Genomic DNA, 23,012 nt, shown 5'->3' with positions numbered 1-23,012 from the left:
GCTTTCTCAAATATCTTTCTGGTTCTGCTCCTAATTTCCTTTTCTTATTTTACCCAAAACCCATTTCTTGGGTAAACTCTTTTTAAATGTGATATTCCTGTCTCTGTTAGACCTAGTTTCAGGCTATGTTACACTGATGGATCTTTGTTTCTAGACTTGTTCTCATTCTTAAAGAAATGAGGTGGATGAATATGAAAGAGAATAATTCTAATTCATACTAAATGTTTTATATACTTGAAGATACTAAGAAATGTGTTTATGTAATGCTCTTAAATTTGATCTGAATCCAAGTGCAAATTATTGAGATTTTAATCATATATATACATATATATGTATGTATGTATGTATGCATGTATGTATGTATGTATAAAACCATGTGTAAGTCAAAGAACAACTTTCAAGTATAAACTTTCTCTTTTTACCTGGAAAGATGGGGGCATCATAGAAAACATTTTGCTGGCTCTAATAAATCATTTTAAATAGTAAAACAAAAGACCAGTAAGATGATTTGAAAATGAGGCATTGAACTTTTTTAAAAGAGTAAGAATGAAGTATAATAAGGAGATGCTTAGTATCATATTAAGACTATTTTAATGAGAATTAGCAGAATACAATGGGGGCCATGAGGTGTGAATCAGTGAAGTAAATATTGACTATTAAAACCTCACTGTAAAAAATTCAACTAACAGAACAAAAATTAATTCTGAGATAGAGAAAGATAATGGAGTAAAATAAATGTTGCCTTTTTGAGTGTGTTGAAGTGTAAATAATGACATATTTTCTAAAGATTAAAATATTTCTCATATTAAACCAAAATTGATACACTGAATTTTTGTTCTGATAGCTGCCTTTAAAATGGTAGCTCAAGATATTAAAAATATGTTATTTATTCTTGACAACCTGGTTAATATTTTATTTATTCTTGCTATTATCTAAGTGTAGCTACTTTTGTTCTGATTGAAATTTATTAGTAGGTTCAGAGGACAATAATTTTATCCAACAACTATTTCATTAAACTATCATGTCTTTGTTTAATTATCTAGACATCCCAATGGGACCCAGGGCAATAGCACAATGTGGCCTATCTTCACAAGTACTGAACAAAAATACATAACCCTGAACACAGAGAAGTCAACAATAAACTCTAAACTCCGGGCTCCCCAATGCCAATTCTGGAGACTATTTTTTCCAAAAGTCTTGGAAATGACAGGTATGTACTCTTTCCATTTTCCTCTTTAATAGGTTGTGCAATGTGAAAAATTATGAAAATGTTGACTATTCAAAGTCAGGATAGTTTTTACTTGATCATAGGTCAAATGCCAAAATTATTTACCTTATACTTTTATAATGAGAAAGAGAGAGAAAGAAAGTTATGGATTTGGATGGATAGGGATGTGGATCATAAAAAGATAAAACTTGTCAGAATATACTATATGTAAAATATTTAAATATATATATATACATGTATATATGTATATGTATATATACATGTATATATGTATATGTGTATATATACATGTATATATGTATATGTGTATGTGTGTGTGTGTGTGTGTGTGTGTGTGTGTGTGTGTGTGTGTGGTTGGCTTGGTTGGATGGATAACTCTTCAGGTAAAGTGCTTGTTACACAATCATGAGGACTTTAGTTTTGTTGCAAGCAAAACTGAACTTATAGCAAGCACATACCTAAATTCTGCTGAATTCTTTTGCTGGGAGGCCAAGGCACGGGATACCTTGGGAATGATGGCAGCCAGTCTAGTAGCGTCAGTGAGTTTTTGGTTCAATGAAAGAGCCTATCTCAACAAATAGGGTGTGTGTTTATATAAACATTTGTATACATACATAAAGGATATATAATGTATTCTTTCTCAAATGTGGTTAATATTAAACATGAAATAATTATTGACTTAATTTTATAATTATAATTTCTAATTTTCATCTTAGAATACTATTTAAAATGTATCTCTTTAAGATGCTTTTTAACTAGATATATTTTATCCTAAAATTAATAATTATCTTCAGAAATTATACTTATATTTTTATTACTACATGTCAAAGTGAATTTTAATGGAGTGGCATTTTGTTCTGCAGTATACAGAATTTTTTTATGATTAGTAGATTTGATGTTTTGATAAATTTGTAGTTATTTTGTCAAGAATTTTTTTTGTTTTTAAGTCATTTTAATTTAGTCATTGCATGTTTATACAACATTTATTAGTAAAACAGCAATAGGTAGCATTGTCAATTTTAATTTTTAATTATTCTATTTTATTTGTCCATTTAAATATATTGTCTTTGGTGAGAAGCAATTTATATTTATAATCAAACTTAAATGTTTATGGGATAATATTTTAATGTTACTTTAGCAATCATTGGTATTTGTTCTAAACGTAATGTTTTATTTATATGAAAAATACAGGATCATTTTAATTAATAAAAAGTGTCTGATTTCAACCAGCCATCCCAAAACAGGCTATTTTTTTTCAATTCTCATGGTCAAAGTATATTTTTGACATCAAGCATCAAGGTACATTTTTGTGGTTTCTTCTTCAGAGATTTTTGGGTTAATTTTAGAAAATAAACTATGCTCATCAGAGATGAGTCAGGTTGTTTAATATGCCCTTTTCTAACCGGATATTGATTCCCAAACTTGCAATTCTTACTCCATTTGTTTGAAAGAAGTTGATGATATATCTGTGCTGTGAGTATGACTAAATGGTCTGTGACATAATATATATCCAGAAATGGGTCTCTGTGTCCCTTGGCAAAGCAACAGTGCTGCCCCTGTGTTCTTCAACTCTGAGTAACAATGAGGTCACTCAGTCTGCCAAGAACCCAAAACAGATACCATTGAACTTCCACACACCACATATTCTAACCTCTCCATGAAATCTGATTAAATGAGAGTGCTGCGTACTACTTTGAAGAAAAATTAATGGTGAGAGAGAACATGAATATAAATGATGTGCTTATTACAAAGCAATAGCGTTATTGTGCAAACATAGGGACCCTCTGAGAGTTTACTTATTGACTTAACATGACTGAAATACCAACAGTTGTGAAAGTTGGATGCAAAGTCTCCATGTGAAAAAAAAAGGTTTCTGTCACCAAAACTTCAGTTTTGGTCAACTGCAGCTGCTTGTGAAAGCTATAATCATCTTTATAATTTAAGCAAAATTTGCAAAATGTCCTAATTTGCTTTGTGTTAAATTTGGTGGATCTTGAACATTATTTTGTACTTAAATATCTAGTGGATTCTGAGTTTAAATATCTAGTGGATTCTGAATATGACTCCTACTGTTTTCAAATGAAGCATATTTTTGTGAAGCCAGGGAGATGACTTCGTGGACAAGCACTTACTTACAGAATAATCATGGAGACTCAGGTTTAAATTGTCCACGGTAACTTCTATAAATCTCAAAGTGCAAGTATCCATCCCAGGCCGGGGGCAGGGGGGCAGAGACAAGTAGATTTGGTATGGGGCATTTTCTGGTCAGACAGCATATATGAAATGATAAGCTTCAATTTCAATGAGAAACTATATCACATATGTATGCGTGTACATACATATATGTGGTGAGAAGTTATGGAGTCATTAAAAAAGACATTTCCACATCAAACACCGAACTACCTCCACTCACACCCAGGCAACAATATCTAGGCTCCTATTCATGTGAATACATGGACACACGTACACTCATGCACTCACACACCCTTACTAACACACACACACACACACACACACACACACGAAATAAAAAGAGAGTAATGAATGTGTACACATATGTGTGCACACCCATGTATTAAAGTTTAAGGCAAATAAATTATGTGGGTTTCAGAACAGTGCATTCATTTAAAATTCTTATGTTTAACCAATTTTGAGGTTATAAAAATATATATTCACCATAAGAACATCGATAGGATTCCATATTCAAGCCATACCCTATGTTTTTTTGAAGATTTAAAACTTTATCTGTTCTTACCATTAATGTTTCACATATTATAAGGCTAAGGTTGAAGTTTAATTTTTCCAAATGTATCTCTACAAACAAAAGAGTTTCAAAGTATTACTACAGAGTGTTTTATTGAAAGAAGAAATGTTTTCTTCACTTCACATAAAAAGGCAATAAGCTTTCTGAACAGCACTTCAGCCATGGTTTACATTTAAGCAATAAACCTTCTCAAAGTTATGATTCTTAAGACCTCTTTAAGCCCACGGATTTCAGAATTTGACTTCTAGGGCATGATTCACTCCATATCTAGCAATTATTGTATGTATTTCAAAACATAAAATATTCAGTGTTTGTGGCATATATTCAGGTTCATATTTTCAGTAAAAATATTACAGTATAGATCCTCATACTTAGTTTGTTAAAGAGACAGGAATTATACTTTTAGGATGGTTAGTCTATTTTTATTTATTTATTACTTTTTAAAATTGGATACTTTATATATTTACATTTCAAATGTTATCATCTTTTGCCCCTCTCCCATACCCCCTTCCCACTCTTTTTCTGTCTATGAAGATGATTCCACTCCTAGCCACCTGTTTCTACCTCATCACCCTGCTATTCCCCTGCACTGGGAAAACAAACCTTCAAAGTACCAAGGGCTTCTCCTCCTATTGATGGCAGACAATGTCATCCTCTGCTACATATGTTGCTGGAGCCATGGATCCCTCCATGTGTTCTCATTGGTTGGTGTTTTAGTCCTTGGGAGCTCTGGGTAGGGGGCTGGTTGGTTGGTATTGTTCTTCCTATGAAGTAGATTCCTTCAGCTCATTAAGTTCTTTCTCTAGCTCCTCCATTGGGGTCCCCCTGCTCAGGAAGATGGTTTGCTACAAGCATCCTCATTCTATATTGGTAGGGTTCTGACAGAGTGTCTTAGGAGACATCTATATCAGGCTCCTGTCAGCCTGCACTTCTTGGCATCAGCAGTAGTGTCTGGGTTTGGTAGCTATATGTGGGATGGATCCCCAGGTAGGGCAGTCTCTGGATGGCCTTTCCTTTAGTCTCTGCTCCACACTCTGTCTTTATGATTCCTCCTGTGAGTATTTTGTTCCCTCTTCTAAGAAGGGTTTGTTTATTTTTCAAGAGTAATAGCAATGATCTCTCATTAAGAATAAAGAAAAAAAGTGGGTTCAAATTATGTCATAAGGAAATGCATTTGACAAAATGACTTCTCGACTGCTTGAATAAATGTCGAGAAGTGTTTCTTCCTGACCCTAAAGTACACCACGTCTAAATTTAAGTGTTCTTAGGGTTTGAGGAGAAGACTCGGTGTTTATAGTGTTGGCTAAACAAACATGAGGACTAAAATTTTGATCCCCGGAATTTGTAAGTACAGTATCAGTCTTGGAAGCTGAACATAAGGGATTCCTAGCGAAAGCAGGGTTGTATACAAAACACCATTCACACATCTAAGAAAATGGGAAAATAAAGTACTGAACAACTCAGGTATCCTTTAACTCCGTCATTTGCTGAATCATTTACTAATAGCTCCAGTTAATTAGCCCTACTAACAACTAAAGTTGAGATCATGGAGAAGTAATGTGGAGAAAAATGTTTCATTACAATATATGGATTTACCATCATTAAAAATAAGTAGACACAAAGTAACTTTATGACTAAATCAAGTGTTTATCTTTCTGTACATGGGGCCTTTACAATAGCCAATCCCATTGTAATGTGACTCACTCTGGAATCTCATTCAACCCCAAAATTATGACAGGAAAATTAATATGTTTTTGACCTATTACATAAAGGGTTAGTGATTTTTCTATTCTGCCTTTAACTTACATTTAACTTAGGAAAATAAGGCAGTATTGGGAATTAGGGGTTTTCAGTGAGCCTCTGTTCAGTTTAAGATAGCAAAAGTCATTGTCTGTCAACCTGAATTCTACCTCTAACTATTTTCATGAGAAATTGAGGACATATTTTATTGCCTATTGTGGACAGAATATTTATATCCTCAGCTCACATATTGAAATTCAAACTCTGAGATTGAAGGGATTAGCAGATGGTGGGTCCTTTAGGAATGAATGACATTGGGAAAGCGAGGCCAGCATCAGTAAGATCAGTGATTATTCTTATTAAAAAATAAAATAAATCAATAATTTTTAAAAGCAAAACTGAGATAACTACCCAAATCCTGTATCTGTATGGACAGAAAATGAGCTGTCATTTCTGGGTCAGCAATAAAATTCTCACCAAAGTTCTGGTGCTCTGAGCCTTAACTTTTATCCTCAGAAACATGAGATGTACATTTCTATTCTATTCAGTGTACCATTGCCTAAGGAACCGAAAACATCCCCCTTTCCTCAGTCTTAACAAAAGAATTTCAGTTTTGCTTGATGTTTGCTTACTCTTTTTGTTTTCAAGACAAAGAAAAATAATCACTTTCATAGAACAGAGAGTCTTTTATTTGCAGATGAGACACAAATGTGAGAAGAAACAATGATAAAAAAATAAATTTAAATACAGCCTCCCATTCCTAGCCACTTCCCTTTTTCATTTTTATTCCAGTGAGTCATCAAATAAACAAACAAAAGTATTCATTTATAGTCCCCACTCTATGCACAACCCACTAAACACATGCAAATAAAGCAAATTGTTTCTGGTTTATATCTAGTAACATCGTTTCCGCAGTTTGAAGTAATTTAAACATGGCTGAATCACTCACAGAAACAAATTAGATAAAAATTAAATTTATAGGCTGAAGGCCCAGTAGCTAAGAGTATATACTACTTCTGCAGAGGACCTATGCAGTTTCTAGCACCCATGTATGGGTGACTCACATCTCCCCTTGACTTCAGCTCCAGGAAACTGAATGACTTCTGTCATCTCCATTAACTCCACTCATCCACACAGCCACTTCCCGTATAAAGACCTACAGACAATGAATATAATTTTCAAAAATAAAAAATAAAAATTGTTTCAGTACTCAGTAGCAAATTAATAGCTCATGTATCAACATGCATAAACAGTTAAGCTTGCTCATATTAATATATTTAAAATAATATATTTTTGACCAATTAATGTGTCATAGAAATTCAGATGGGGATTGTAGATTGTCTTGAAGTTGTTTGTATTTTAATATTAATTCCACTTCCCCAAGAAGGTCTGCCCAGTCATATACTCAAGAGGTGACTTCATCTGAACCTTGCCATTTTAATTAGTAAAATAATGGAAAGCCAGTGACTGGGTCGGGCAGGGGAAGTGAAGAGAAGAGAGGTCTGAGAGGTCAGAGGAGGAGGGGAAGGAGGTTGCAACACAGAGATTGCAAAGAACCAGTTAGACCCAGGTGGGATTAATTGGCATTAAATAACTATGAACATTAAGGATTTTGTAGGTCTAATACCTCATATAGTAGGGCAGTTTGTATATTTGTTTATTTGATGTAATCTTATTGTGTAGAGGGTTTATGGATTGAGAGTTGAAAGTATAAAACTGTATGAAAAGCTGCCAGGATGTAGAGTTGTGTTTATGTGGGATTTTGAGGTAGAGAAACACCTCGGGACAGAGGCGGAGAACAGCAGTGGAAAACCACCAAGGAAAAGGAATCTCTTGGACAAAGAGAGACCAGGTGGCAGCTCCGAACTAAAGTCAGGCCTGAGGAGTGAGAACTTCAGGGCCGATAAAGAGATAAACCATTTATATTTTTTAATATGTACTGCAACCGGGGATTACTAGCTTATTTACAGATAACTTTTCTCTAGAAATACTTAGGTCAAAATATGACTTAAGTTAAATTTATTTATGCAAATTTTAATATAAATATTCATATTTTATGGGCATTTGGCACTCTAAAATAAGACAGTTACTGTCTAGAAAATAAAACTGCATATTTTTATTTATCACATAATAAGGAACAATAACTTTTGTTGAAATTAACTTTATTCACATTTGTAGTCAATAACTTTTTGAAAAGTTGGAAAAACTTTCTTTGAATTAACACGCTTCAGAATATCACTTGATATCGTGGCTAAAATCATTGTAAGATGTATTCTTTGTTGGGTAGCTAGTTAGCAGCTAGAATGATATAAAAATATGTATATAACAGTTAAAGAAAAAAGAGGCCATGGATTTGAAAATAGACGAGGGGCATTTCCAGTTGATGGAGGCTGAAAAGAGATGGGAAATGATGTGATTTTATTATAATTTAAAATGTAATAGAAATACTTTTTTTGTTTCTTTTTAATTACTTTATTTAATCATTTTTATAGACCAGATTTTAACCCCTTCCAGGTCTATCCTCTGACAGTTCTATATCCCATAACTTCTTGCCCCAGCCCTATCTCCACGAAAATGTTTCTCCCTAACCCACCAGACCTCCCCACTCCCTGGGGCCTCCAGTCTCTTGAGGGTTAGGTGCATCTTTTCTGACTGAGTCCAGACCCAGAATTTCTCTGCTGTATATGTGTTGGGGGACTCATATCAGCTGGTGTATGCTGAATGGCTGGTGATCCAGTATCTGAGACATTTCAGTTGTCCAGGGTAACTGAGACTGCTGGTAGTTCTACAGGGTTGTCCTCCTCCTTAGATTCTTACAGCTTTTCTCTACTTCATCCCCAAGGGTCAGCAGCTTCTGTTTATTGGTTGGGTGTAAATATCTGCATCTGTCTCTTTCAGCTACTTGTCTTTCAGAGGACAGCCATGATAGCTCTCTCCATGCGGCATATTTTAGCCTCCGTAATTGTTTCAGGTCTTGGGGCCTCCCCTTGAGCTGGTTCCCAAATAAGACCTCCCACTAAACCTCCTTTTCCTCAAGCTCTAACCCATTTTTGTTCCTGCAGTTCATTGAGACAGCAACAATTCTGGGTCAGAGGTTAAAAATACTTTTCAAAAAGAAATTGGATTTTAAAACATTAGCTAATACAAATTACCCAAAAGGCTTATGATTCAAGAAATAAAAGGCCATATCATCAATCATCTACAAAGTGTTAAAAGGTGAAAAATAGAAATAATTGCTAAACAAATACATGTTTATAGTGGGTTCATGTAGATTGTAAATCCATAAGAGTTTGCACCTAGCACATTCTTGTAGTTATGAGTAGGATAACCAAATATTGTATAAAATACAATTTTCCTTCCTTCTATTTTCATCAATTTATATGATAACTATGTACTATATATATATATATATATATATATATATATATATATATATATATACATATGTATGTGTGTGTGTGTGTGTGTGTGTGTGTGTGTATGTGCACGAGCATGTGTGTGCTCTATTTTGGAGTCCTTGGACAGTACTGTACTATCCCAGCAGCCCCACAAAAGAGTGATATCTGCTATCACAATGAACTGGCATAGGCATGCTCCAGGATCTTGGGAAAGCCTTTAGGAGAAGACACTGCACTGAATCTTAATAGGAAGGTATCCTGGAGAGGGGAACCTGATAGCCAGGGACCCTGATCAAAGAGTCCTGTGCACCATGCTGAGGAATTTAAGTCCTATGTCAGGCACAGCTCTTAGTAATTTGAAGTGACAGTCTAGCAGTCCCAGTTGTTGATTCCTGGCTGTACCCAGGGTTCTCCTATTTTGCATTATGATCATCATTCTGACAGTCAGTATATTTGATCAGGCTGAGGTAGAAATTAGGGAAACAACTCATTTACAGTAATGGCAAATAATACAAAATACTTTGAGATAACTGTAACCAAACAAGTGAAAGATCTCTATGGCAGTGGCTTCAAGTTCTTCCACAAAGAAATCAAAGAAGATCTCAGAAAATGGAGAGATCTACCATACTCATGGATTGACAGAATTAACATAGCTAAAAAGGTCATCCTACTAAAGGCAATCTACAGATTTAATGCAATCCCCCAAAAATCCCAACAATTCATCAAAGACATGGAAAAGCAATTCTCAAATTCATCTGGAAAGGAAAAAACTTAGAATAGCAAAAGCAATTCTCAACAATAAAAGAGAGGATGGGGAATCACCATCCCTGACCTCAAGCTCTACTACAGAGCAACAGTAACATAAACAGCAGGGTACTGAAACAGAGACAGAGACAGAGAGGTTGGTCAATAGAATAATACTGAAGACCCAGAAATTTGTAATTTGATCTCTGACAATGGAGCTAAAGCCATCCAGTGCAAAAAAAAAAAAAAAAAAAAAAAAAAAAAACCAGAATTTTCAACAAATGATGCTGGTTCACTTGGCAGTCTATATGTAGAAAATAAAAATATACTCATATTTGCCATGTTAAACAAAGCTCCAGTCTAAATGGATAAAGGACCTCGACATAAAACCAGATACACTCTATCTAATAGAAAAGAAAACGGCAAAGAGCCTTGAACCTTGGTACAGGGGTGAATTATCTAGACAGAAGTCTAGTGGCTCATGCTCTAAACTCAAAGATTGAAAAATGGGACCTAGTGAAAGTGGAAATCTTCTATAAAGGAGAGGGGGGATGTGAGGGGGAACCAGGAAAGGGAATAATATTTGAAACATAAATATATACAATAGCCAATTAAAAAAACTGGAAAAAAGAAGCTAACCACCAAAAAATTAAATGATCCAATTCAAAAGTGGAGTGTAGAACTAAAACAAGAATTCAAAACAGAGAAGTTTGCAATGCCTGAGAAGCATGTAAACAAATGTACAAAGTCCATAGTGAACAGAGAAAAGCAATTCAAAATGATCCTGAGTTCCCACCTTACACCAATCAGAATAGCTCATATAAAACCTTTAGGTGATAATAGATGTTGGCAAGGATGTGGGGAAAGAAAAACACTCCTCCATTGCTGGTGGGATTGCAAACTGGTTTAACCACTCTGGAAATCACTCTGGAGGTTCTTCAGAAATATGAAAATCAATCTACCTAAAGACCCAGCAATAGTACTCTTGGGAATATACCCAAAAGATGCCCCACCATGCCAAAGGGGAAACTATTCCACTGTGTTCATTGTGGCTTGTTTGTGATAGCCAAAAGCTGGAAACAAACCAGAGGTCCCAAAACAGAGGAATGGATACAGAAAATGTAGCTCATTTACACAATGAAATACTACACAGCCATTAAAAATGAGGACTTCTTGAGTTTTGTAGGCAAAGGGGTGGAAGTAGCTCAAAAAGAAGTAAGGCCAGAAAGTGGATGCCTCTGTCTTTCTTAGAAAGAAGAACAAAGCATTCATGAGAGGAAATAAAGGGACAAAAGAGGAGCAGGGATTGGGGAAAAGATCTTCCAGAGACTGCCTCACCTGGGGATACACTCCATATACACCCAATAAACTCAAGCATTAATGCTGATGTCAAGTAGTGCTTACTGGCAGGAACATGATATGTATGATTCCTTGGAGGCTTTGCCAGAGCCATACTGATATAGAGGATGATGCTTGCAGCTAACCATCATACTGAACAGGAAGATCCCAATTAAGGAGTTAGAGAAAGGACTGAAGGGGCAGAGAGGGTCTGTAACCCCAGGGGAAGAACAAAATGATCAAATATCCAAACCCACCACAGCTCCCTGGGTCTAAAACACCACCCAATGAGTTCTCAAGGAAAGACCTATGGTACATATGAAACAGAGGGTAGCATTCTCTGGCACCACTGGGAGGAGAGATCTCTGGTACAGCAAAGGTTCCTTTTCCCAATTTATGGGAACTCCAAGGTGCTTAGGAGGAAGAGAGTGGGTAGGAGAGGAATCGCCTTTATGGAAGCAATGGGGGGAATGGGGTTGTGGGAAAGGGAATAATATCTAAAATGTAAATGCAAAGACTTTCCAATAAAACAACAACAAAATACTCTCGCCACAAATCTGAGAAAGCTTCCTCAACAGATTTAACCTCTTCATAAAAGAAGCCATGCCATGGCATATCATGTCCCCTTTTCACGTCACAATGTCTAAACCATAAAGTTTTGTCAGTGTAAAGGAGAAATAAAAGAAATTATGTTATATTTAATAATTTCTCCTAGAAATTAGAATTCTCTCTATAAAGACCTGATAGGTAGCGATAGCTATCTTCTTCTAATAAAGAAAACAATATTTTAATTCTAAATGATAAAATCAATATTTTTTAAATTCAATTTCAAAACTCTATTTTTATATATTTTAAGTGGTTGCATTTTATTCTTAGCTTTCCATTTTTAATTTCTTTTTCTTTTTAAATAGATATATCTATACATAAATAATAATGATTAATGGTGTAATCATTACATGAAAATGCTTGTGATTGACAAACTACATGAAGGCCAGTATTTCTTACTTATTTTTTCAGTTTTATAAAGGAATTATTAAGCTGTCTTCATATACACAACATAAGCAACTGAGTATCATATAGAATGAAATGTATTTTAAGGATTGTAAAACCTGTGTGTTATGATAATCAGAAAGCTTTCTTTATTAATTAGTAAATATTTGCACATGTAAGTATGTAAGCTGAAGATAATACCGCAGTTTTTATTTTGTATCATGAAGCATGAAGCTTTTGTACTGTTCTAAAGAGTTAGATGATAAAAGTAATATCTATATTTCTTCTGGGAAAATAATAAAAGAACATATAGTGTAAACTAACATGATCCAATATTAACTTTTACTTTATTTTTTACTTTAAATGTTTTAGTTGAATTGTTGAATATACTACATAAAATGTATTAAGAGGTTTGCCAATAATAAGAGAGGTTGATAATTTATAATGAGAACTAAAACCTTGCTAAGAAGTATGCTTGCAGAAAATGGCATCTATAATTAGAATTATTTTCAGGTAATATAAACAGAGATTAAATTTTAGATTAATGCAATGTATTCCATGTTTTACAGAAGATATTGATGAAACGGAACAAGAGTGGAAGGCAGGATTCCATCGCTGGAGCAATTACATGATGGACTGGAAAAATCAATTTAACGATTACACTAGCAAGAAAGAGAGTTGTACAGACCTCTAATTAATAGATTTGCCCTTTATAGAATGTTCATTTTTCTGTAGATGAAGGCAAAAATACCAATAGCTCTCACCGTATATACCAAGAATACAGCAGAGAAAAAAATGCCAGAGGAGAATATAAATTCCTTTCACCTTTCACTTAGTATTTTTCCTAACTTTTCAGAACTGAGTCATTGAAAGTTGGTTTTCTTTATTAGTTTTCACATTGTAAACCTTGAGAACTAATTATGTGCTGATTTGATCTTACTTTTCTGAAAAACTGAAAACTTTTGCATAAAAGTTACATTATCTGCTTTTATTCAGTCCTGTCTCTTCAGAGCTACCTATATAAAACTATTGTTAAAATCTGAATTGAAATTTGAAATAATGGATGTTATAGTTTATTTTATCATTGCCAATTCATAAGGGAAATATCAATATCAAATACAAAACAAACAAAAGCTGGCTATTCATATATGTAGAGGCAAGAGAGAAAATGAAAATAAAGGCCACAGTATGCGAGAACACTTTTAGTAAAATAAAATATAGCTAACAATATACTACAAGGAATTTTGTATACTGTTGAAAATCATGATAACTGGTGGTCCTGAGAGAGACACCAGGCATCATTTCATGAGCACAATTTGTCACATGTCCCATGAAGAATTCAATAGCCCAAAAAAGCAGTTAATCCTACTATGCACAGGATTTCTAGAATAGAATCCTCTGCCTCTACACTGTGATGTAGGATGGACAGCAGAAACCTGTGTCTGGGAACTCTCCCAGATTCCACCTTTAACAGATTCACAGCTGAAACAAAAGTTTGATTTAAATTATTCATGAAGAAAGTGTCTGTGAATCCAAACTCCACATATCTGTCCTCCTTCGGGTTAGTGCTTGAGAAACAATAGCTGTAGCACCAAACAAAGCTATTGAACTGTCACTTCATTTAGGTCAGTTTATGGTTCATTCTCAAAATATGATAAATATGTATGCTATAGATTGTATAAGAATAAGTGTTGGTAGTTAAGGCAGATCAGAACATTGTTTTCATCATCTATTTATATAGTGAGTAAATGTTTATTTTAGTGGTTTAATGTTCAAATTTTGGTTTATAAGAACTAAAGTAACAAGTCTCATTCTTTTAAAAGTGAACCTTCTCATATTGACTTTTCATTTTGAAAAACTGTATGGGGCAGGTTATGATGATGAAGATAATATTGAAAGTAATGTAATAATTCATACCAATCATAATTATTTGGATGATTATTAATAGGATTTTAGCTGTGACACATTGAGCTCAATGATTAACAAACAGGACAATCTATGCATTGATAAGAAAAGACATCAAATCAAGAGTTAGTGAAATTCTATATGGATATATTGTACTCGGCAGCACCTGTTCTCATTACAAACTTACTTGAAACAGGCGTGTGTAGGATGAAAAGGTTTTTCCTAATATATATTGAATGTGAAGCATTATTTGCCAAACCTTCACACTAAAAAGGCAATCCATAGTAATTTACTTAATCTGCAAGTATCTTAAACCCAACTTTCTTAAACAAAGGGGGGGAAAAAAACAAACAGGTCACCAACAGACCTAAGATGCATACAAATTTGTATTAAGGCTATATCAAGAAACTGAACAGACAAAACAAATAGATATATTAAAAGGGAGTTTATTTGAGTGCCTTATGGAATATAGCCTAGTCTTATAGCAATGTCTGCCTCACCCTAGAGAGCCTTAAAGTATAGCATTTGTGTTTGGATGCGTTGACGTTTGCAGTGATGTTCTGTAAGCCTGGAGACTTCCTGGACAGTAAGTATCTGTACTCAAGTCTACATTGGCATCTCAAAGAAGTAGTTTCTAATCTCCATGAATGCTTACTATGGCAAAGGCCAATAATCTTGACAAGTGTTAGAGCAAGTGAATAAAAAGCAAAATTCCTTCTCTTCGCGTCCTTTGAAATCTATGCTGCCACCATAAGGCTCTTCTCATATTTACGACTGGACTTCCTGTTTTAAGTATCCTCATCAGAAAAATCACTCGCAGGAATGCCCTGAAGCTTGGCATTAACTTGTATCCAGATGCTGTCAACATGACAGCATAGTTACTCCTTACAAATCCATTTCTTGTCATCATGACACACAGCTGCATTCTCTTAAGTCATGTTTGTTTTCTAAATGAAAATAATAATTAGGTCATAATTCCACCTAACATGCCATAACTTTCCCATGCACAACTGAAAATGTATTATGTATTTTAGAATAGTTAGTGAAGTTCCTTGAATTAATACTTAGTTTTTAATGTCTTACAACATAATATGATAGTAAAGATTTACACTTAAGCAGTATTATCTTGATTTATCGTTGCATGGTAAAAATAGAGAGGGAAGAAATCTCAGAGATTTGATTAATATGTTTGTGTACATGTAAACATGTTTAACATATTAAGACAGAGCCATTCATATCAATTATAATCATCTCTGCAACAGAATCTTAACTATACTTACTCTTTATTTTGTATTTCCTCTACCATACAGCTTACGTTTACAAATTTGCTAGAATGAATGTCAGTTAAGCACTAGTACACAACAGACCAGGAAAATCTTATGGTTTTTATTCTTCACTGTCTATTCACTCTAGAAAAAGGCATGGGTCTTTACAGGAAAAGACAGGAGAAAGGCTAAAAGAAAAACTCTTCGGTATGCTACATGATCCTTTCTGAGGGGGAACTGTCCTTCTCCTCAATCAAGGAATTCTAAGTCTTCTGACTTGCTCAAGTCTGGAAACTAACAGGCAAATATTCCTGATTGCTACAGGGAATTTTATCCTTTCTTGTATTTGTTCTAGAGCTATTCTGTGTACACAGATAAGGAAAATACTTAGTAGTCTTCTATTTCATTCAAAGAAATACGATGCTTAATTATCCAATAACAAAGGTTCCTATGGGTCAGATTATTGCACATATTGCTTTGCCTACACTGCTCATTACAGTACTATACTTGCTGTGTTTTGGCAATCCAATAATGCCAACTAACCTCTGTTACTCTATAATGGGTACCAATTGAACCCATTACAATTAATTTGTTCACTGAGAATCAGTATCTTCAACACTACGATCAGACAGAAGAAGAACAGTAAGTGTTCAAATGTACTGGTGTCTCTCCCGCATTTGGAGTGGTAACAATTTTCATGTTACACATTCACCATTTTCTGTAGTGAATGACATGTATTCGAGCCTTTCCCATTGTGAAGGATCAGGTTTTACATAGTTTATCTACTCCAGCATTGCAAATTCCCATAGCCATTTCCAATTCTTTATAAATAGAATATCATTTGAGAAATAGACAAGCTACCAATCAAATAAACCCCCGTTGACTGTGTAAGCTTCCATATTAAGTCTAAAATTTCCATTCAGTGGTGTATATCAAAAATCTCAGCCCGATCCAGTTTTATGTTCCTTTCACTGCTAACCTACATCCTTAGGATCTATTCTTACACATTCCCCAGACTTCTACTTGAATGAAGTATAAAGTTCATTAAAATTTTTTAAAAGTATAGTGTACCTTATATCTAGGGGCCTTGTAGCCCTAAGACTCCTAAAAGATCTATGAAAAACAATTGATATACACTGAGGGACATCTTTATTTTCCTCCCTGGCACCTTCTTTGGGGAAGTTAATTATAAAATCTGTGTACAATACAAGGTCAATTCTCTCTGACAAGGATGAAGAGGTATGCTTGGATCCATCCTCTAAGAGTGAAGAGCCTACTTTCTCCCGTGAGATAATATAGTGGTTTGAATGAGAATGTTCCTCACAGGCTCAGATATTTGAACACTTGATTACCAATCGGTGTTGTTTGAAGTATTTAAGAGGTACAGAGTCTGAACATAGCCTTATCATATATTTTTCCAAACGTTACACTTTCTATTTGTGTTTGAAGATGTAAACTCACAGTTTTCTGTTCAACCCACCATGCCTGATGCTTGCTACTGTGCATCCTATTGTGAACTGTTATCTCTGGAAACATGCACAAAATAAAATCCTTCTTCTTAAGTTTCTTTGGTCTTGGTATTTTATTACAGCAATAGAAAAATTATATGACATGCATGTATACATATCCACTTATACAAAAATTCTCTTAAGTTACACTAGTGAAGTACAATGAAGAAATTTGTTAAAAGGCTCCATATGATAGAAAATAGACAATTAGAAGAGCAGTAGCTCTGATTATCCAAGAAAACACTCACAGATCATAAGAAGCTAAAAAAGGAAAAACGAAAGAAAGAAAGGAAGGAAGGAAGGAAGGAAGGAAGGAAGGAAGGAAGAAAAAAAAGAAAAGAAAAGCCAAAAAGTAGAAGCCTCAGTCCTTTTTAGAAAAAAAAAAGTGTATAGCACCCTCTAAGAGTTGGATACACCTAAACCTTAAATCATCAATAATTCAAGAGCTAAAAATAGCCTTGTTGCAATTCATAGTATTTAAAAATCATTATGATTAATCTTTACACATCAAGAAAATTTTGACTATTTTATGTTATGTTTTGTTTTACATGTACTTTATGCTCATTGTAACTAGTAAGATTTCAATGCATACTATTAAACCTTTTAAAAAATATCAAGTACTGACAAAAATATATTCATATAATTTTATGCAAAAATGTTTTTAAAAATCTGTACATGTATCACTATTTTTAAAATAAAGTTGAAAAAACGATGTACACACATGCACATATACAAAAAAATTAAAAACAATGTATAATACATTATTGAAAAATGAGATGATGTTCCTCAAAGAATTCCTCACAGATTAAATTATGTTCTTTCTATATTTTAATGAAGAAAAGAAAAGCAGTACAATGATCATACAATATTAACCTAAATAATCATTATAATTAATATCACATTATATAAAATAGTTAAGTGAAACATATATTAATTTAATACATTCATATTGTTATAAACTATAAATAAACAACTTTCTCATCTGCTATATTACAGCTAATTGTGACAACTGTAGCAAATACTTTTATATATCCTCAACACATGCAAATGCTTATAGGCATAAATTGTTCTCAAGCTACTCTAATAAACTTTTTTCCCCTTTAGCCTAAAACATACCAGTGTAGGGGGCAAAAAAGCTGTTAGGACACAGGAGAATTTAGACATGTTTAGAAATAATTCTTTAAGGCAATTGTAATCAACACTGTTCTGAGTCCTGGCCCACTGGCAAACATCAAACATGAATCAGCAGCTGCTGGCCAGTCCACTCAGCAAGTATCTCATGTGAACCAGCAAGGGCACTTCAATCCACTCAGCAGACACCATACATGAATCAGCAACTGCAATTCAGTCCAGAAGAAGTGTAAGGCTCAACAATCATCTTGGAATCAGAAGAAATCCAAGTCTTCAGAAATCACAGAAACCTCATCAGAATCTCTTTGACAAGTGTCTATATGTGACATCCCCACAAGTGAAGCTTAGCAAAGCAATATAAGGTGAACCAATACATGCATGTTGTTAGAAACAGTAGCGAGGTAAAACAAGGCAAACCAATATTCTAGCTCCCACTGTTTATGGGGTCATCCTTTTAAACATCCCGCATTCTTTCATGTGTCTGTTATAGCAATGCATTCTTTGTCTGCTTCAGCAAAACATTCTTTCACTTGTGTGTCCCATTAAACATTACTTGAAATAATCTTAGGTCCATCCCAGTTTTTACCAATTTCCTGTCATGTATTAGAAAAACAAAACTCCCATTACTTACAGTAGATATTCTTCATAAATTGTGAGTCGTCTGACGATGTGAGAATGATAACAGTAGAATCTGTTGTGCTTTTGTTTATTTATTGTTTTGTTTTAGTTTTTGTTTTTGTTTTTTGTTTTTTGCTTTTGTTTGTGGTTTTCAGGAAAGTTTCTGTGTTCTGGTTGTCCTGAAAATATTCTATAGAAGAGATCTGCCTGCCTCTACCGCCCAAGTATTCAGATTGAAGTGTGTTTTCACTACCCCTCTGAAAAGTCTACCTTTCAGCTAACTTTTTCTAATGTCTTCTATGATTCAAGAACATATTTAAATAACTTCTTTTTCAACACCCATTTTTCCTCTGCATAGTTCTTCTCCTTCTATTTTTGAGGGCATATTTTTATTACTATGTTCTTTCTTTCTCCCACTAATGCAGAAAAAGGTTAAGATCCTAGGCAGTACTCTAGGAGTACTGAAATAACTGAAAGCTTGAAATATATATTTACTTATGTATCATGAAGCCAGTTTATCTTAGTTATACTTGTGAATCTTCACTGGCAAAAAATATTCTTGAAGTTATGGAATTAATTATATCTGAAATATCATTTACTTCTCTTAAGCAGAGTTTTCATAAAATCATGTTTTAGAATATTCACATAAGACTTAACTGTTTCCTCCTTTACCACAAGTCCATAACTTAATGACCTTTTAATTCAATTTTATTATTTATAGAAAATATGGTTTTTAATATTTTCTCCTCTTTGTATTTATAATATAATTCACTACTTAGACAATCACAGAATAATTTTCTTTCAATACTGCAAACTGTATTACAAATGAAATGTGGTACTGCTGCTTATCAAAATGTAAAAGACAATTGCTGGTTTCTATAAAACCACTTTATATGCTAACTTGTTTGTGAAAACCTTTCTTTCTTTCTTTCTTTTTTTTTTTTTTTTTTTTTTTTTTTTTTTTTTTTTTTTTTTTTTTTTTGGTCTGGTTTAAAAAAGTGTTGTTACAAAAAAAGAAAAGAAAAGAAAAGTAAAGAAAAGAAAATGATAATATGTATTGCAAAACCAAAAAAAAAAAAGTGTTGTTACAGATATTTGCAGCATTTTTTTTCTTTTTAGCTTTAGAATATTCTTTTCTTCCAATGGGCCTTCAACATTAAACTATTTCAAAATGATTTTTTCTTTCGTTCTTTCTTATGACACTGTAATGTGATAATTTGGACACTGTTATCTTTTAGTAAGGAACTAAGTGAATGGAAACTCAAATGCTAACATCTGCAGTGGTATTTCAATTTTAAACTAAATGCCTGCATAATGTTCTACTCAGTAGGTGAATTATCATTTCCACATAATCATAAAAGATAAAATTTTAATAATCTCCCTTGAAGTTGTCACTATGAAATCTGTAAAATACTAAGTGGGCATTTTGTATTATACTATTCTATTTCTGTGAATTGGGTAGAATACTTCTTTGTTAATTGGCTGAAACTAACAATTAGAGAAGAACCATTCACTTACCCTGATAAACACTGAAGAAATCTTACTGAGGGGAAGCCTCGGTTTTCAGAATGCATAAGGTTTTACGTATTTGCTTAACACAAACATATATTTCACAATCACATGTATATTCCGTGGTGTTGTAAAATACTCTGACTCAAAAAGAAGAAGGACAAAATGGGGATGCCTCAGAACAAAACACTCACTGGAAGACATACAAGGTCAAATAGAGAAACAGAGATTGAAGAAAAGATCATTCAGAGGCTGCCTCACCTGGGGATCCATCGCTAATGCAGCCACCAAAACTAAATACTATTGCTGATGCCAAGCAGTGCTTACTGGCAGGAGCCAGATATGGATGCCTTTTTAGGGGTTCTGCCTGAGTCATGCAGATACAGCTGAACGTGCTTGCAGCTAACCATCAGACTGAACACTGGAGACCCCAATGAAGATGGTAAAGAAAGGATTGAAGGAGCTGAAAGGAGTTGCAACCTCATGGGAAAAACAACCTTATTAACCAACTCCCATGGACTAAAACACCAACCATTGAGCACACATTGAGAGACCTATGGATCCAGGTGCATATGTAGCTGAAGATAGTAGTGTCTGGCATCAATTGGAGGAGAGGCCTTTGGTCCAGGGAGGTCGGATTTTTTCAATGTAGGGCAATGCCAAAGCACTGTGGTAGAGAGGGTGATTAGGAGTGGGTTCACCATTGTGAAGATAAGTGGAGGGGGAGGGGAGTGGGGTGGGGGAAGGTGGTAACATTTCAAATGTAAATACAGAGAGAACCTAATTTAAAAAAAAATAAAAAGTTGAATGTATACTCTTTTAACTATTTTTAAGCAAAAATACGAATAATCTGTCACAAATGAAGGTCATAATAATAAGGATTGGATACATCTAGTCACTGCTGCCATGCCTATGCTCAGGGTGTTGAGGATGAGAAAACATGTCCACTGTGCCTCTCCTCCAGATAAATTCAGTGATGAAGCCTTTGGGGACATTTCCTCCTTAAGAAATGACTGTCAGTCAGATTTTAACAACTACTCCAGAAAAGAGCTATTTTGCTTCATGGAGTGTGTGTGTGTATGTATAGATAGATAGATAGATAGATAGATAGATAGATAGATAGATAGATAATAGATAGATGGATGGATGGATGGATGGATGGATGGATGGATGGATGGATGGAAGGATGGATGGGTGGATGGACGGATGGATAGATAGATAGATAATAGATAGATAGATAGATAGATAGATAGATAGATAGATAGATTACAAACAGCTTAGTTGTTGTGCTATTTTTTGTTAAATTAATACAAACCTAGACATATTTGAATAGAGAGATGTGCAATTTAAAAAAATTCTATAAAACATTAATGTGTAGGCAACTCTTAGGTGGCATATATGAATTAATGATTGATGTGAAAGGGCTTACCTTACTGAGAGCAATAGGGACCCCTTGGTAAGGGGTCCTAAATTATATAAGAAAAGAATGCTGAAGAAGCCATGAGAGGATGTTGTGGAATTTCACCAAAGGCTGTGACTATATATATATATATATATATATATATATATATATATATATATATATATATAAGCAAAATGGACCCTTCCTCACCACAGTTTTTCTTATTATTATATTTACGATGGTAGTGGAGTCTGTGAATAGGGAAATAACTTATAGAAATATTAAATCCTGTCCTTTATTTCATCATCTGTAAATATATTAATTATATAGATATTTATTTCTAAATATAAATTCATTGAAAAAACAAAAATACCATAAATCATCTGATCATACTGATCACATATAACTCTAGTATGGACAAATATGTATAGCACTAATTTTCTCTGTTTTGGAAAAAGGAAGGCACATGTCTTTTTAAATATTATACATTACAGACTGAAGACATTTCTATCTTTCATCTGGGTACTATAATTGTACATTCATATTTTAGGTACTTCTTTAAAACAGCGTTTACAACAAAAAGACTTTTGATTTCTTGGTGTTCATATTTTAGTGGCATGAGATATACAAAGATAAAAGAAGTAACTTTGTAATTGTATAATGCTAAGCCATGAGTAAACATAGCTTTGTCAAACTGCAAATAGAGATTTGTAGTGGGCACATTCTCAGTGCTACACTAACAAATGATATGTCAGCCACACAATGGGAGATTAAGTAACTACGTCATATAAATTTAGAGAAATAACAAGTAAAACCTCCTGGGAGAAACAAAAACTGATGATAGAAGATGAGGCCAAAAGTTGAGAAGTGCACATTGGAAGCCTCTGTCAAATTTTAAGTATATAGGTAAGACTACTTATTGTAGAAGAAACACCCTGGCTTCTGGGTGAATGGGAGACTGTTGGTTCTGAGAGACATTTGGCCTATCAAGACAAGAAAAAGGAAAGAGCAGTGCTATGTTATGTACATCTCTATGCAATCGATAACAAGATTCGTCAAGATCCAGGGTAGTAGAAAATCAGTATTTTTCACCTAAGGTAAATGGTTGAATGAAGTTATAAGTTTCTGTGAAAGTCAAGTGTGTTGGTTCAGTAAGTCTTAAGAGAAATGAAAATTTTGTTCAGATCTACATAAATATCAGTTGTCAAAGTAACCCCCAAGAAAGAATTTGAAAATACTCTGGGTTAAGTGAGCACAGAATCTTTGAGATTATAAGATTTGAGGTATTATTTAAGTAGAGATATTAATTTTAACATTCGGCCTGTTCTTAGGAGATATATCCCACAGACAAATGGCATTTATGCATGAACTTAATATAAATCTGAATTATACAGTGACACCGCACTTGGTATCTATGCTCCTCTTACTAATTTTGTAGTTATACCATTCTCTCTTAAATAATTTTTGTTATC

General features: G+C 34.0%; 1 protein-coding gene across 1 annotated transcript in view; it reads left to right on the top strand.

Annotated features, from left to right (window-relative positions):
- Window positions 1-16,934, top strand: part of BCHE (butyrylcholinesterase) — an 87,783-nt gene extending 70,849 nt beyond the window's left edge. The window contains exons 3-4 of the mRNA XM_080915324.1: window positions 1,044-1,210; window positions 12,772-16,934. Of these exons, the coding sequence (XP_080771450.1) occupies window positions 1,044-1,210; window positions 12,772-12,896 (292 nt within the window). The 3' untranslated portion in view covers window positions 12,897-16,934. The remainder of the gene's footprint in view (window positions 1-1,043; window positions 1,211-12,771) is intronic.
- Window positions 16,935-23,012: the final 6,078 nt, after the last annotated feature.

The sequence above is a fragment of the Micromys minutus genome (genome assembly GCF_963924665.1).
Source record: "Micromys minutus genome assembly, chromosome: 4".
Lineage (NCBI taxonomy): Eukaryota > Metazoa > Chordata > Mammalia > Rodentia > Muridae > Micromys > Micromys minutus.
The sequence above is the reverse complement of the archived record's forward strand: the minus strand, read 5'-3'. Positions and strand labels throughout refer to the sequence as shown.